We start from the raw sequence: 14,631 nt of genomic DNA, 5'->3' as shown, positions 1-14,631 counted from the left end.
GACTTAAAATTATTTTGCTAAAATCTCCCAACCCTCACCTGGGGTTTTCTTTCCATCTACGTATGTCTCTATCCAGTTCTCGCAGAAGATCAATCTATAAATGTTGTACTCATGCATAAATATCAACTCAGCATGCTCCTGCAAACATTGTTTGTCCTTCAGCATAGAACCGTAACTATAAGGGATCTGAAAGGAGGGGCGGGGCAGCGAGTGTGTGTGTGTGTGTGGGTGTGTGTGTGTGTGTGTGTAAGAGCAGGTTGCCTGCATGGACAAGAGAGCGGCAGGAGACTGTTGTGGAGACGGAATCACCCACTGGGATCACACTCAGGAATTATGCACCTTCATAAGCACTCAAACTCCCTCTCATACACTCATTCTGACTCCCTCTCTTCCCTACCACTCCTAAACTGTCTCTCTGCCCCTCTATATTATGGATCCTTTCAGAGTCCCAAAAGACATTTCAGACACTTTGAACTATACGCACAAAGATGAGCAGCGTAATCATTCATTTTCATTTAAGCTGTATGTTGCTTTGCTCTCAATTATGAAAAAGTTTATATAAACATATTTTAAAATATGCACATTATTTTTGAATCCTAATGGTTTTATTGATTTGTTCAGGGGAGTGGACCAGCTATTGTTGTCTGGACAAAATCCTCATCTTATACAGCAGCAGCAAACATGATGCTTGATTTCCAGGTCGAGGCTTGAATTTGATGTTTGATTTACCATGATCATGATAAGCTCTGTAAATCAGCCATTACTGAAGGACAGGACATCATTATGTTTATATTCTCGTCCTCTAATCATGATTGTAATGTATGTGTCAGTTGCTAAAAGAAGATTTAGACCACGATAGAATGCAAAATTCCCTGTACAAACTGAGGAATTAATCAGACTTCACTGGCTACTGACCAAGCAGGTCCGCTTCTAATTGTAAACAACACAAAATCTGAATGACAATGATATCTCTCAATATAGGCTGATATTTCCATGGACATCAAGATTTACATAAGGGCTGTATGAAGAAAATTAAATCTTGGGTGACCCTTTCTTTTCAGCTTTTCACTATACTCTAAATCACCTATTTTTTATTTTTATTTTTTTTACTATTAATTATTGATTAGTAATTTAATATTTATTATTTTAAAATATATATTACTTTAAAATAATGAATTAGTAAACTGCTTAAACATTTAAAACTAATTAAAATATTTTGTCAACTAGCCTACCCATAGATACAGTCGACAAACAGACAGATAGATAGACAGATAGATAGATAGATAGATAGGTAGATAGATAGATAGATAGATAGATGCTATTAAAACTTAACTGGGACTAATAGTCATTTTACAGTGCTAACGTTACATAGGCTATGTCACGAAGTTTTTGAAGGACTTGCCACTTTTTCTTTACAATATTTTCCGTCGTGTTAATTATGGTCCTTAATGAGAAAATGAATAGTCACCGCAAAGAAGCTCTCAAACGAAAAGGAGTTGGATACAAAAATAAAATAAAATAAAAAAAAGAAACAAACTGACGGCCCTTCAGTTCGCGCCATTTCCATCTCCTCTAATGTAACAACGATTTTAATTGTTGATAGACGGCGGAGAAGGAGGACTTTAAAAGAACGACTATCATCATCATGTACGTGATTGTGGCAGCGGGTTTGATGTTGCACCGAAAGGATGAAATCCTACCGTATCCTCACGAGCGCATCACTACATTCCGCATCAACACGCTGCAGTTAACATTCAGATGAGGCGAAAAGATAACACAGAAAACCAGCCTACCTGCATAACCTTTGGTGCTGTGATGAATATATATAGAAGTCCTATGTTTTAGGAGGTACAGAGAGAGTGTGCACCGCAGCGACACCGCATCCCGGAGACTGAAGAGAACAGAAGCCTGAAGAGCAGATGTAGAGAACAGCAGGGGGCGCTCCACTGCAGCTCTGGCCTAAATCACCACATAAACCCCACCCGAGAGAGAGAGAGAGAGAGAGAGAGAGAGAGAGAGAGAGAGAGAGAGAGAGATTGTAGCTCTCATATTTGTGTGAGGAATCAGGAATCCATCTCGAAAATGATGCTATCGTTTTCATTTATTTTAAATCAATTATTTATCGGCTGAGCAAACTAACAAAGCTCAGCATGGAACAAGTGCGAATCGAAGCCTTATTCTTATTAATTTATAATATGTCATAATCAATCATTAGTAATTAGCCTCCATGTAAATGTTTACAAATTCACTATCCTCCTTATTCCTACGCCCCATGACGCTTTGCGCGAATTATGGGTCTAACCCCCTAACCACTGATCTATATAATGACATGACATATCAGTGGTGTAACTTCTTCCGATAAGCTGTAAACAATCAGTGAACGCTCGCTCTGTGAACGCAATGAGATGATATTTATCTATTCACCCTTCAACCATCGAACATTAAAAGGAAAATTAAAGGTGTAAAAGCATCAACAAGGTATAGCCTACTTTCAACAGATCAAATAACCCCAAAAGCGTCTTTGGTTAAATATCACTGTGGAAATATATATCTGTATTATGTAGTTATGTTGCCTTAATAAAAAATGTTCATTAACTTCAGCATTACGTGATACTATTTAAAAGTGATTTCCTTCATTTTGACTGATAATCAATTACATTTACATGTGAAAACAAACCTGGAAAGAGACGTGAGGATTTGAGGAGAATAACGAGAGATTCTTCGTGCATTCCAGTGAATTATTATTATTATAAATTCGGGAGAACAGACCACAAATGTGCAGTATTGTCCTTTTTTCATACTTTTACAGCGGATTGCAAAGGGAAAAAAATTAAATAATCATGAGGAAAAGAAAGCAACAACTGAAAAGAGATCTTGATATAGATATTCTTGTTATAACATGTCACGTTAAAATACCAAATAACGTTATTCTCATGATGTCTGAAAATAAAACATGAAGGAAAATTGACAGCTCATCCAGTCAAACTGACAGATCAGCTTTATTTGTAGGGCAACCTTATGACTTGAAATGATTCGTTTCAGCCACTGATCTATAATGTCATTCAGTGGTTTCAGCCTTTTTGAATGGAAGTTCCCCAAACCGGAAATGCCACCCATAATAATAATAATAATAAAAAAAACGCAGTAAGGTCGTCAGGAATAAGGTGGATACACTGTCCTTGATGACTCGGCATGTCATTTACCCAAAGCCATTTCTTTCAGGCCTTGTTTTAATGGATAATTTCGCTCATATTATGCATCTGTCTCACTGTACGACGAGATTCTTCATATCTGACATTACATAAGAGAGATTTACGCTGTTTCCATGAATCACATAATCTTCCTGATGCTGTTGGATGTACATGTAAGTTACATGTTAGATAATAATACAAATGAGGACACATTAGCTAATGCCTTCATGTTGCTGTAAGACAATAAATAACAATAACAAAACGAAATCGATTCTACATTAGCTCAGAAAATTAGATACTTAATTGCCATCTCTTGTAGATGGTGTTCTGAGACAGGCATCATGAGAGAGAGAGTGTTTCTCAAATCTAAGGCAATAAACAGCTTCCAGTGCCCCAGATAAAACTGGACATGTGGTTTGAATATGTGCAATTAGGATGAGCTGCCTTTGGGACACCGAAAACAACAATTACCATGCAGCTACTGATTAATCCAGGCAGATGTTTTCACATTAAGCAAATGCAAGCTTCTACATAATATTATTGGGACGCATGATAATAACCCTTGCTCCGATGAAGAAATCCTCTCTCCTAAAAACACTTAAACTATCACTGTTTGATGATTTTATGCTTATTTTCTTCATGTTTGAAGTTTGATTCAGAGCAATATTTGTGTTACCTGATTAAAGATGTTCCTTATATATTTTTTTTTTGTTCACTACTGTGCATAAAAGCAAACATGTCAAAATCTAGCATGTGCAAAATGGTAAGATATTCAAAAGGTCTGGGACAGGCTGAGTGTGAATTTCCCTGGAAAGTGTTCGGCTCCTTTTCAGACTGCCCAATAAATTGAAATGTCAAAAACAGCTTAAAACAGCAAAAAAATACCCTTTTTATTCTAACTGTGTTAAAGCAGGAACCTTCAAACAGGACCTTTAGAGACCACACATTAAGAAAACCACAAGCCCACAAACTAATCCCGCTCCTCTAAGAAAAGGCAGATTTAAGGCATAAGAACAAAAACAACTTTCTATTTGGCGGCGGGTTGACGACAGTGGAGAGATGGATATGAGCCAACTTGTCTTCCAAATACATGGTTGTCGGCCAAAAAAAGAAAGCTTCAATCTGTCTGTTCCATTTAGAGCCAGATGAGAAGCTTATGAGGATTTCAATTCACAATTCATAAACATGGCAAAACTTATCTACCATTTTATTATAGCATTTCCACAAATTTAATTGAGCTTATTTCAGCTTCTCTCGTTGTAATAGTAGATACAGAGTTAATTTATTACTTTAAATTTGCAATTACTTAAAAAAAACCTAGTGCACCCCATAAATATAAATACAATAAGAGAAAATTTTATTTACAGAAATTTGTACACATTTTGAATTTGTAAGAGGTTAAAGGATCATTTCAAACTAACTTAAATTAATCATTTATTCAAGTCGTTAAAGAAAATCATTACTTAAGGGGGAAAAAAGGCTTAAGTCATGAATATCAAACACTCACAAACATTGCGATGATCAAATTTCTTAAGTGTCAAAACTGAACAAAGTCACCGTTTACAAGATAAAACTCTCTTGTGTAAAATCTAGGCTTGCTCTATCTCCACAAGAACCCCATCACAGTCTTTAGGGTGGAGGAACATCACAGGTTTGCCATGAGCTCCTATCCGTGGCTCTGGGGAGAGCAGTCTGATTTTCTTTTCCTTCAAATCAACTATTGCTGCATTGATATCATCCACCTGCAATCAAACAGGCAACACATAAATGATGGATAAGTTTAACATTTATGATAGGTCATTACTGTATTCTGTCCACTAATAAACTGATTACTCTCTAATAGCATGAAAAAGTCTTAAGACACCTACAATAAGATTGTACAAAAAATGTAGTTTGTGATTTTTCATCATTATCCCATCTAACGTTACTTTTATATGGGAAAATTGTAAATGGAATGAACATATAAAGTAGTATTTAATATCATATTCTGGTATTTCATATTCATTCTAAAAGCTATTTTAAAATATGTACTGTATATGTAATGATATATTTTTAGTCCATTTACTTTTTTTAAAAATAAAATATATATATAAAAAAATACATTTCTATCGCCTAACCCAACCCCTCCCCCCAAACATAACCCTCACAGAAACATGTGCGAAACACTAGATTTAGATAAAAAACAATGTTTTGGCCTTTTTAACTAGTGATGACCAGTAAAATATTCTTTCTTGTCAGTTGTCAGCATTATATTACATTATACAAGTGTACCCAAATCTGTCCACACACACACACACACACACACACCTTCCCCCGCCTCATTAACTATTATCTTTCTTGAAAAACATACTAAATCTAAATCTTAAAGAATCACTAAACATTTAATATATAACGTTTTATAGGATTTATAATTTGATATAGATCAATAGCAATAGCAAGCAGCATTGTCATAATTACAGCAGAAGTACCAGAGGAAACATCTTAGCCAAAATGGGGGACCTTTAAATATTGTGTATATGTTTTTTAGACAAATGTTGACAACCACTGACCTAACCTAATCTTAAATGTTTACCTCAATACAGATATGATGCATCCCTCCAGCCTTATTCTTCTGCAGGAATCCTGCAATGGGGCTTTTTTCTCCCAGAGGGTGTAGAAGCTCTAATTTGGTGTTTCCCAGTTCCACAAACACAGTGTACACTCCATGTTCAGGGAGAGGCACAGTGGCGCTCACCTGAGCCCCCAGCACATCGCGGTACAGCGCTGTGGCTCTCTCTAGGTCTGGGACTGCGATAGCCACGTGATTCAACCTGCCTAACTTCCACAGTGACTGAGGGACACCTTGACTGACGGGTCCTGTCAGAGACAGTGCCCTCACTGTGGGGACACTGAGCCGCGCACATCTCGAGAGACCGGTCACTGCATGTGAAATGAGATTGCAATATGGATGCGATATAGAAAGATAATTACAACAGAAGTAGTCTGTGATGGATTTTATTCACGACAGTTCTCAAAAAGTAAGATACAGACAACTGCAGGTAGAACAAAACAGCTCTGAATGTTAAAAACAGTCAAACGAATTACATTACGCAAAAACAAACTAAGTTTACTACTACTTACCTGCAACCTTCAGTAAAGAGGAAGCCATCTTTGCGGTCATTGAAAACAAACAAAACTTTATTTAAACGCGAGGCAGGCGTTCAGTTACGTGTTCTGGTATTTTAGACGCATGATTTACCCATATAAATATTTTCATAATATTTTAATTTTAAAATCATGATTACCACAAACAGTAAATTCTCTCAATTAAGAAACATTGCGGTTATGTGGAAACTTCTATGTGGAACGCAATACAGTGTGTAATGTTTCCGGGGGTTGTATTTACCAAGCGCACTCGGAGACCCATGTGAGTGCTGAGATGGCGAACGGGGATGGCAGCACGCTGGAAAGCTGTTTACAGCTATTAAGCAGCAACACAGTTCACCCGGAGTTATTTCTCAGGTTAGATGCACGTTGAATGATTGAAATACTTTGTTGAACGGGTTGTTCATCCGAGTTAGAACGTTTTCTAACGTTAAGCGAGCCGAAACGGGTATCGGGCCACCCATGTGCAAAACTCTCACGTTGTGGTTGCGCGTATATATGTTAAGTGAAAATGTTGCGCGTACAGTTTAACATGTCTCTGTTCATGTAATTTTTCCATTGTAGTTTTATTTTTAAACTCTAAATAGATAATTAGTATGTAATATCATGTTATTACGGTGATATAAACAGTAGATGGGTGGTGGAACAAATGAATGACATTTCTCATTTATGCTCTCAATCTTTATTCAGTGTCCAGGATGCTTTGGCAACAGACTTCACATCTCTTACCAAGACTCTTTATGATCTGCATAAAGCCTACGAGCCTGTATACTGCAAAGGCAGTCCACTGGTGCAGCTGGCCATCGAAAACTTTGATGAGGAGCAAATCTGGCAGGAGCTGGAGCTTCAGAACACTGCATTACTGACACGGTTTGAGAAGTCAGTTGAGGAAGCTGTTGCAGATGACACAATAACATTTTTTGAAGATACGGAGGAGGAGGATGATGGGGAAGTGGATGATGGTTTGGAAGAAGAGATTGAGGGTGAAGATGATGATGATGAACTTGAGGATGATGATAAAGATGAAGAGGGGAAAATTGAGCAGAGGCTGAAGCCATCGGCAAGCAACGAGGAAGACAACTTCTCTGGCGAAGACTCAGATTTGGACTTTGATGTAGATAAATTTGAGAAACAAACCAAACAGAGACGGTCTGCTACCAAATTATCAAAATCGAATGGGACTCCATCAGAAGTGGATGATAGGTTTTTCAAACTGTCCGAAATGGAAGCTTTTCTGGATAACATGGATAAAAGAGAGGGAAAGGAGAGCGTAGATGAGGACATAGACTACTTTCAGAATTTGCCATCCGATGAAGAGGAGGAACTAAGGTTTGATAAACCAGTCAAATTGAAACAACAGGAAAAGGTGATGGTGTAACAGGGTTTTTGAACATAAATTTAAAGTACCATGTCATGAAACTCACAATGTCTTTAATTTTACAGAAGAAAAGCTCCAGAGATATGAAGTACAAAGATTTCTTTGCTCCAGTGGATGGAGCGCCTGAACAGAGAGATCCGGATGAAGAGAATGAACCAGAATCTAATGATGATTATGAGGGAGAAGATGATGATGAGGATATGAATGAGGAGGACTTTGATATGGAGGAGTAAGTCATGACTGCTGTCTTTGTTGTGTGTTAACAGAATATAGTGATGATACAGCATTTTCTTTCGGAGATCTAATGCTTTCCCCTTCTTCATTTAGGGATGACATGGGTGATAGAGCAAGAGATGCTTTACGCAAGGTGACCTTTGACCTTCCTGATGAGAGTGAGGGCGAGGATGTGGAAGACATTCTGGGTGGAAAAGCAAAAAATCTGCTTCAACCTGAGGTCAAGTCATCCTTTGAAAAGCGACAGGAAAAGGTTTGTCTTTAAAATGACCTGTCCAGTAGCCCTCAAACTATGGATTTGATAGTGAGCAGGATGTGAGCAGGATTGAACACCCATGTTTTAGTAGGATTTATTCAATATAATTGTTATTATTAATATTTTGAATTGGCTTTTAATTTAGTATTAGTTTTCATATATTTTATATATTCAAATTTTGTTGAAGTTGACAGTTGAAGACTGGAAAAATGTTGCCTGGTCTGATGAGTCTCGATTTCTGTTGAGACATTCAGATGGTAGAGTCAGAATTTGGCGTAAACAGAATGAGAACATGGATCCATCATGCCTTGTTACCACTGTGCAGGCTGGTGGTGGTGGTGTAATGGTGTGGGGGATGTTTTCTTGGCACACTTTAGGCCCCTTAGTGCCAATTGGGCATCGTTTAAATGCCACGGCCTACCTGAGCATTGTTTCTGACCATGTCCATCCCTTTATGACCACCATGTACCCATCCTCTGATGGCTACTTCCAGCAGGAGAATGCACCATGTCACAAAGCTCGAATCATTTCAAATTGGTTTCTTGAACATGACAATGAGTTCACTGTACTAAAATGGCCCCCACAGTCACCAGATCTCAACCCAATAGAGCATCTTTGGGATGTGGTGGAACGGGAGCTTCGTGCCCTGGATGTGCATCCCACAAATCTCCACCAACTGCAAGATGCTATCCTATCAATATGGGCCAACATTTCTAAAGAATGCTTTCAGCACCTTGTTGAATCAATGCCACGTAGAATTAAGGCAGTTCTGAAGGCGAAAGGGGGTCAAACACAGTATTAGTATGGTGTTCCTAATAATCCTTTAGGTGAGTGTATATGTTTATAAGGTTTAATTTTTTTTTATATATTTTTTTTTTTAAAGTTAACAAGTTAAACTTATTTCAGTTAAAACATATTCAACAATAATAACCCTGGTTTGATATGATTTGAAACAGATGAAGAAACAGATTGAAGAGCTGGAGAATGCTGCGTTGTCAGAGAAGCCGTGGCAGCTGTCGGGAGAGGTGAGCGCTCAGACTCGACCGGAGAACAGCATGCTGGAAGAGGATGTGGCGTTTGACCAGGCCTCTAGGATGGGTGAGAGTTTCATGCTGGTTTCCATTGCAAAATAAGCTTATTCTTTATAGATTTGTTAATTACTTTGTTTTTCTCCTTCACAGCTCCTGCAATCACAGAGGAAACTACCTTACAGCTTGAGGATATAATTAAACAGAGAATTAAAGATCAGGTTTGTTTAGACTTCCATGTTTATGTTGAGGGGCTTCTTTTTTGAATGCAAGGAAAGTAAATGATTTATAAATCCAATGAATAATGTTCTGTTTGTTTCATGCATTTAATGTACGTCATGTTTTTGGCACATAGTATCTGAATAAAGGGATGCTGAGCTCTTTGTGTTTGATTTGTTGTGTGTCAGGTGTGGGATGATGTGGTAAGGAAAGAGAAGCCCAAAGAAGAGGCGTTTGAATATAAGAAGAGACTCACTCTGGACCATGAGAAGAGCAAACTGAGTCTGGCTGAGGTTTATGAACAGGAGTATATCAAACAGACACAGGTGAGTCCTGTCCACTGTCTCTCTCTTCCATGTCCTGCCCATACTTGTGTATGTATGGTTAAAACTGAAATTGTGTTTTGAGTTTATATAAATAAATATATATATATGTATATATATATATATATATATATATATATATATATATATATATATATATATATATATATATATAAAAATAGTAATATTTGTCAATTTTATGACAAATTTTTATCATTTTATTCCAACCATGTATTTTATTTCTGTGATGTCAGCTGAATTTTCTGCATCATCACTTTAGTCTTCAGTGTCACATGATCCTTCAGAAATCATTCTAATATGCTGATTTGCTGCTCTAGAAACATTTCTTTTTATTATCAAATGTTAAAAACAGTTGTGCTGCTTAATATTTATTAAAATGTAATAATTTAACTTGCAGCATTTATTTGAAATGGAAATCATTTGTAACATTGTAAATGGCTTTACTATCACTTTTTAGTGATGGATAACGATTAATATAAAAAAAATATAAAAAATAACCTCAAACTTTTGATTGTTAATTGATTGGCCTCAGGACAAGAAGGAAGAGGAAGAGAACCCAGCGCATGTAGAAATCCAGAAACTTATGGACACCCTTTTCCTCAAACTGGATGCTCTATCAAACTTCCACTTCACACCAAAACCAGTGAGTAAAACATCCTTTGTGGCTCGAGCCAGCTATAGTGTAGTCCCACATGTGTGTGAAATGTGACAAAAAACATGTTCATTTGAGTCATTCTTTATTAAAGAAGCGTTGTTCTTTTTCTGTTTAGCATGTTCCTGAGGTGAAAGTCGTTTCCAACTTGCCTTCTATTTCTATGGAGGAAGTGGCTCCAGTCAATGCCAGTGACGCCACACTGCTGGCTCCAGAGGAGATTAAGGTTTGTGCGGTCTGCTCGCATCTCTTCCCGTTTATCCTGTCAAGAAAGAGTTTGCCTTGTAGTGTTTGTGTGAAACATTTCCACAAGTCAGATTTCAAAATCTCCATGAGATGTCAATGCATTTCATTTTCTTATCTCAGGAGAAGAATAAGGCAGGAGACATACTTGGAAACACAGAGAAAACCACTACCGATAAGAAACGAGAGAGACGAAAGAAGAAGAAACTGAAGCGTCTGAAGATTCAGGAGCAGGAGAAGAGACAAAAACTCAAAGAGGTGATGAAAGGCAACAAAAAGAAGAGTAAAGCTGAAGTTGAAAAGACTCTCAAGAATCTTACTAAAGGAGGAAAAGCGAAAATACTCACGGTCAGTAACTGAAGTCTAATGTAGTATTAATATATGTAATTATACTATTATGGTTTGTGTGTATTTTCTAACTGTTCCTGTATTTTCCAACAGAATGATGGCATGGATAAGGCCCTGCGTTCCTCTCAAGCTTTCTTCACCCAACTACAAGACCAAGTCAAGAGCCAAGTCAAGGGCTCAAAGGACCAGACAGCAAAGAAGAAGAAACAAAAAGAGATTTCTGTAAGCAAGCTGAAGTTGTAATGTTATAACCGGTGTCAAAAACAATATGTACAGTTATTTGTTTTTTGAGAAATCTAATTGACGTTATTATCCTGTCATTTTTATTCAAATACAGATTTCTTTTTCCTGTATATTTGTGTCCTGGAGTTTATTTTTCCGGTCTATTTTTAGTCCAAATATTAAAATTGCTCTTAGAATAAATGGCTTGTATTCCTTACAGAGAATGATTACTATATTAATAGAACAATCTTTCATTAAAATCATTGATATATAATGTCAAATATATATTGTATTTAATTTTTGGCCATTTTTCATGGATGCATAAAAGTTCCCATTAATCACATTAACAAATGAGCATGTTCTATGGCGTTTTAAAACCAAAAAGATAGTTTTTGAACAATATACTTATTGGATTAAAAGTATCCTTGTGCTATATTTTTTAATAGGTTTTGACATTTTGATACATAATGCAGGCATATGCCTTTATTTCTTTTATATAAAATACTACCAGTTTGTGGCCACTGTATATCTTTCAATAAATAAGTCAAAAGCATCATCCAATGGAAAAAAAGTATTTAGTTTATATTTATTCATTGTCATTGTATGATTCACTTGAGCATTTACTAATAATAGTGTCTTCTAAATGAATACATGTAGATCCTCATGTTCAGTTAGTCATAGCAGTCAGTGGTCAGAAGAGGGCAGTACTATTGAGTGAAGTGTCCTTACTCGTTTCGGTTACAGCTTGTTAAACCTGAACTCGTTCTGAGAGCATAAACAAATGGAATTTAAAGACTGCTTTTGCTGATTTCTAAACTCTTAAAACTATTAGAAAGTCATATTTAATGTGCTGAAGAACAAAAAAGGCAGATATTAAGTCAAATGTGGCAATTATTTTTATTTGCATGAAAATCTGAAGAGCCCAATTTTGCATATTGCCTCAAAACAAGGCTCCCCTGAGTTCACAAACAAAAACTAAAATAACAAAACTTTATTGAGTCTCCACAAAGACAAAACTGTCCAACCACTGATATCTTTAACAACTTCCACACAAAGCTTTGGAATTAGTCAGCGTTGTTCCACTTGCACACCAGAGGGGAAACTCCTGTGATGTGTTTTGAAGCATTTTTTTCATATCCAGAGGAAAAAAAGAAAGAACAGGTACACTGCAATTCAGGGCCCACAACAAGGCACAGAGGATTTGTACAATGTCCCTGTTTCAGTTTCTTTGCATAACTGAATAAATATCAGTGCTGTTTGACAAATCAAACCGTGCCATTAAAGCAAACAGTTTTCATACTCTTGACAGCATTAGTGGTAAACTACACAAACACTGTGCATTACTTCAGACTAATTAAAGGGCATCAGGGAAAAAGGGTAAGTACCAGTTCTAGCGCAAAAAAAAAAAAAAAAAAAAGAAGTCCCCAGCCATAATTAAAAGAAAAAATCTAAAATTAAAGAGGCTACATATCAAACCAAGAACAAGGTTACTGTTGCACTGATAAAAATAAGCAAAAGTTCACAGGTGCATAAGCACAACTTTCTCAAATTATAATGTCTTATCTGACACTGGGATGCTGTTTAAGACTGACTGCATGACTACTTGTCAAATCAACCAGCTGATTGGCTCGAGCAGCTGTCAGTCACTTAAACAGCCATGGTGTGCTTCAGAAAGCGCAGGGTCTGACAGACAGGGATCCAGCCAGCCTGACAGACACCCATATTGTGCACAGTTATTGCCTGCTATTGGGGTTTATGCTGATAAACCCTGTCAATTCCTATATCAAGATTCACAATTTTGCTTATTAATTTTAATAAAGCTAACTACGGTTAGACCTTACCAGAAGGTTTCAAGAAATCTTAAACTATTTTAAGATTAAAAGATAAAATATAAGCACATTTTATACCATAGATTTAAGTTATAGTTCTTCGAACACTTTATAATAAGGTTCAATTCGTTAACATCAATTAATGCATTTGGTATGGAGACTCAGCATTTATTAAGCCTGGTTAATGTTCATTCAACATATACTGTACTAACACATTTTTAAGTATACATTAACTTTCTCTAATGTATTATGAATACATGAATTAGCAAACAATAGTTTGGGGTCAGGAAGTTTTTTTTTATTTTTTTTAAAGAAATTTATACTTCAGAAATCAGCATATTAGAATGATGTCTGAAGGATCATGTGACACTGAAGACTGAAGTAATGATGCTGAAAACTGAGCTTTGCAATCACAGGAATAAATAATACTTTAAAATAGAAAACAGTTATTTTAAATTGTAATATTTCATAGTATTTTTGATTAAAAACACAACCCCAACATTTTGAATGGTAGCATGTCTCCCATAAAAAATTGTTTGTTAGTTCACGATATGCGCTTTAACTAATGCTAACAAATTGAACTTTAATATAAAGTGTTACAAGTTCCACGTCCTTTCCAATTAATGCCACAAGCTCCACACAAAAATCCACCAAGTATTTTAAGTTCAACACAAGGAGAAAAGTCCATACAGGCAGTGTAGAACAAATCCAAACAATCCTAAGTCAGAAAGATGTGCGATTGGAGCGTTATATTTAATCATGTGCAAAAATCCCTCACCGACTGACAACTCTCAACAGACAGGTAACTGTCGGTACCACAAGCCTGCACATTCAAAATGAGAACTAAATACAAGTGAGAAGATCTTCAAGCCTTAGATCTTCATGTTTGCCTGACCTCAGTCCTCTCCCAGCAGTGTGCCTTCAAATCGTCTCATTAGCCAGCGTCTCCGTAGAGAGCCATATCTTGGCTCCATTGAGGAACTTGCTAAGAGGAGTCCCCAGGATGCCGGGGCGGCACAGGTTACCCATAGGTGAGAAGGGGAACGAGGAGCTGAGGTACTCTGGAGGAGCAGGGGACTGGTGAGGAGTTGAAGTCACCTTAAAGTACATTTTGCTGTGCTCTGTGTGTGGGTTGTTGGGAGTGCAGCCTGCTCCGTTGTACTGCCTCAACTGGTTCTGGAGCATTTCAATCTCATCTGTGAGCAACGAGAGCTTGTGGAAGGTGGTGATGGGGCCGCCCTGCGGGATCTGTGCCTCGGGAACCCAGCGGAGGAAGTAGAGCTTCCAGACAGAGAGGTGAGACGGGAGGAGCTGGGGCAGCAACAGGCTCTGCAGGTCAACAGGACGAGAGAACCAGTCCCGAATGAAGCGCTCCGATGGGGTTTCCTGCTGCTCCCGCACCTGAGACAAATCAGACCGGAGACGCAGCATGAGGGAGTTCCGGCGTGTCAGGGTGTCGTTCGGTCCAAGCGATCCATTTCGCATGGCGGAGGGCAGACCCCGCAGCGTGGAACTGTAGTTTTTCTGAGGGAGAAGCAAAAAA

The 14,631-nt window shown here is 37.4% G+C and overlaps 4 protein-coding genes across 5 annotated transcripts in view; 1 reads left to right on the top strand and 3 right to left on the bottom strand.

The window, feature by feature from the left end:
- Positions 1 to 1,893, bottom strand: part of apba2b (amyloid beta (A4) precursor protein-binding, family A, member 2b) — an 83,655-nt gene extending 81,762 nt beyond the window's left edge. For both annotated transcript variants that reach the window (XM_079866742.1, XM_079866743.1), the window contains exon 1: positions 1,794 to 1,893. The gene's annotated coding sequence lies outside the window, so the exon portion shown is untranslated. The remainder of the gene's footprint in view (positions 1 to 1,793) is intronic.
- A 2,488-nt stretch (positions 1,894 to 4,381) lies between these two features.
- On the bottom strand, positions 4,382 to 6,372 carry mcee (methylmalonyl CoA epimerase). The gene is made up of 3 exons (XM_079866755.1): positions 6,312 to 6,372; positions 5,764 to 6,110; positions 4,382 to 4,933 (listed from the first exon to the last, which is right to left on the bottom strand). Exons 1-3 carry the CDS (start codon positions 6,349 to 6,351, stop codon positions 4,781 to 4,783), a joined length of 540 nt encoding a protein of 179 aa, XP_079722881.1. The 5' UTR covers positions 6,352 to 6,372; the 3' UTR covers positions 4,382 to 4,780.
- A 149-nt stretch (positions 6,373 to 6,521) lies between these two features.
- On the top strand, positions 6,522 to 12,656 carry mphosph10 (M-phase phosphoprotein 10 (U3 small nucleolar ribonucleoprotein)). The gene is made up of 11 exons (XM_079866747.1): positions 6,522 to 6,692; positions 7,026 to 7,701; positions 7,779 to 7,942; positions 8,041 to 8,200; positions 9,160 to 9,301; positions 9,385 to 9,452; positions 9,639 to 9,776; positions 10,327 to 10,437; positions 10,565 to 10,672; positions 10,813 to 11,037; positions 11,131 to 12,656. The coding sequence occupies exons 1-11, from the start codon at positions 6,610 to 6,612 to the stop codon at positions 11,278 to 11,280; spliced, it is 2,025 nt and encodes a 674-aa protein (XP_079722873.1). The 5' UTR covers positions 6,522 to 6,609; the 3' UTR covers positions 11,281 to 12,656.
- Positions 12,144 to 14,631, bottom strand: part of mtmr10 (myotubularin related protein 10) — a 31,293-nt gene continuing 28,805 nt past the window's right edge. Inside the window, exon 16 of the mRNA XM_079866744.1 lies at positions 12,144 to 14,612. Within this exon, the coding sequence (XP_079722870.1) occupies positions 14,010 to 14,612 (603 nt within the window). The 3' untranslated portion in view covers positions 12,144 to 14,009. The remainder of the gene's footprint in view (positions 14,613 to 14,631) is intronic.

The sequence above is a fragment of the Squalius cephalus genome (assembly GCF_949319135.1).
Source record: "Squalius cephalus genome assembly, chromosome: 3".
Lineage (NCBI taxonomy): Eukaryota > Metazoa > Chordata > Actinopteri > Cypriniformes > Leuciscidae > Squalius > Squalius cephalus.
The sequence above is the reverse complement of the archived record's forward strand: the minus strand, read 5'-3'. Positions and strand labels throughout refer to the sequence as shown.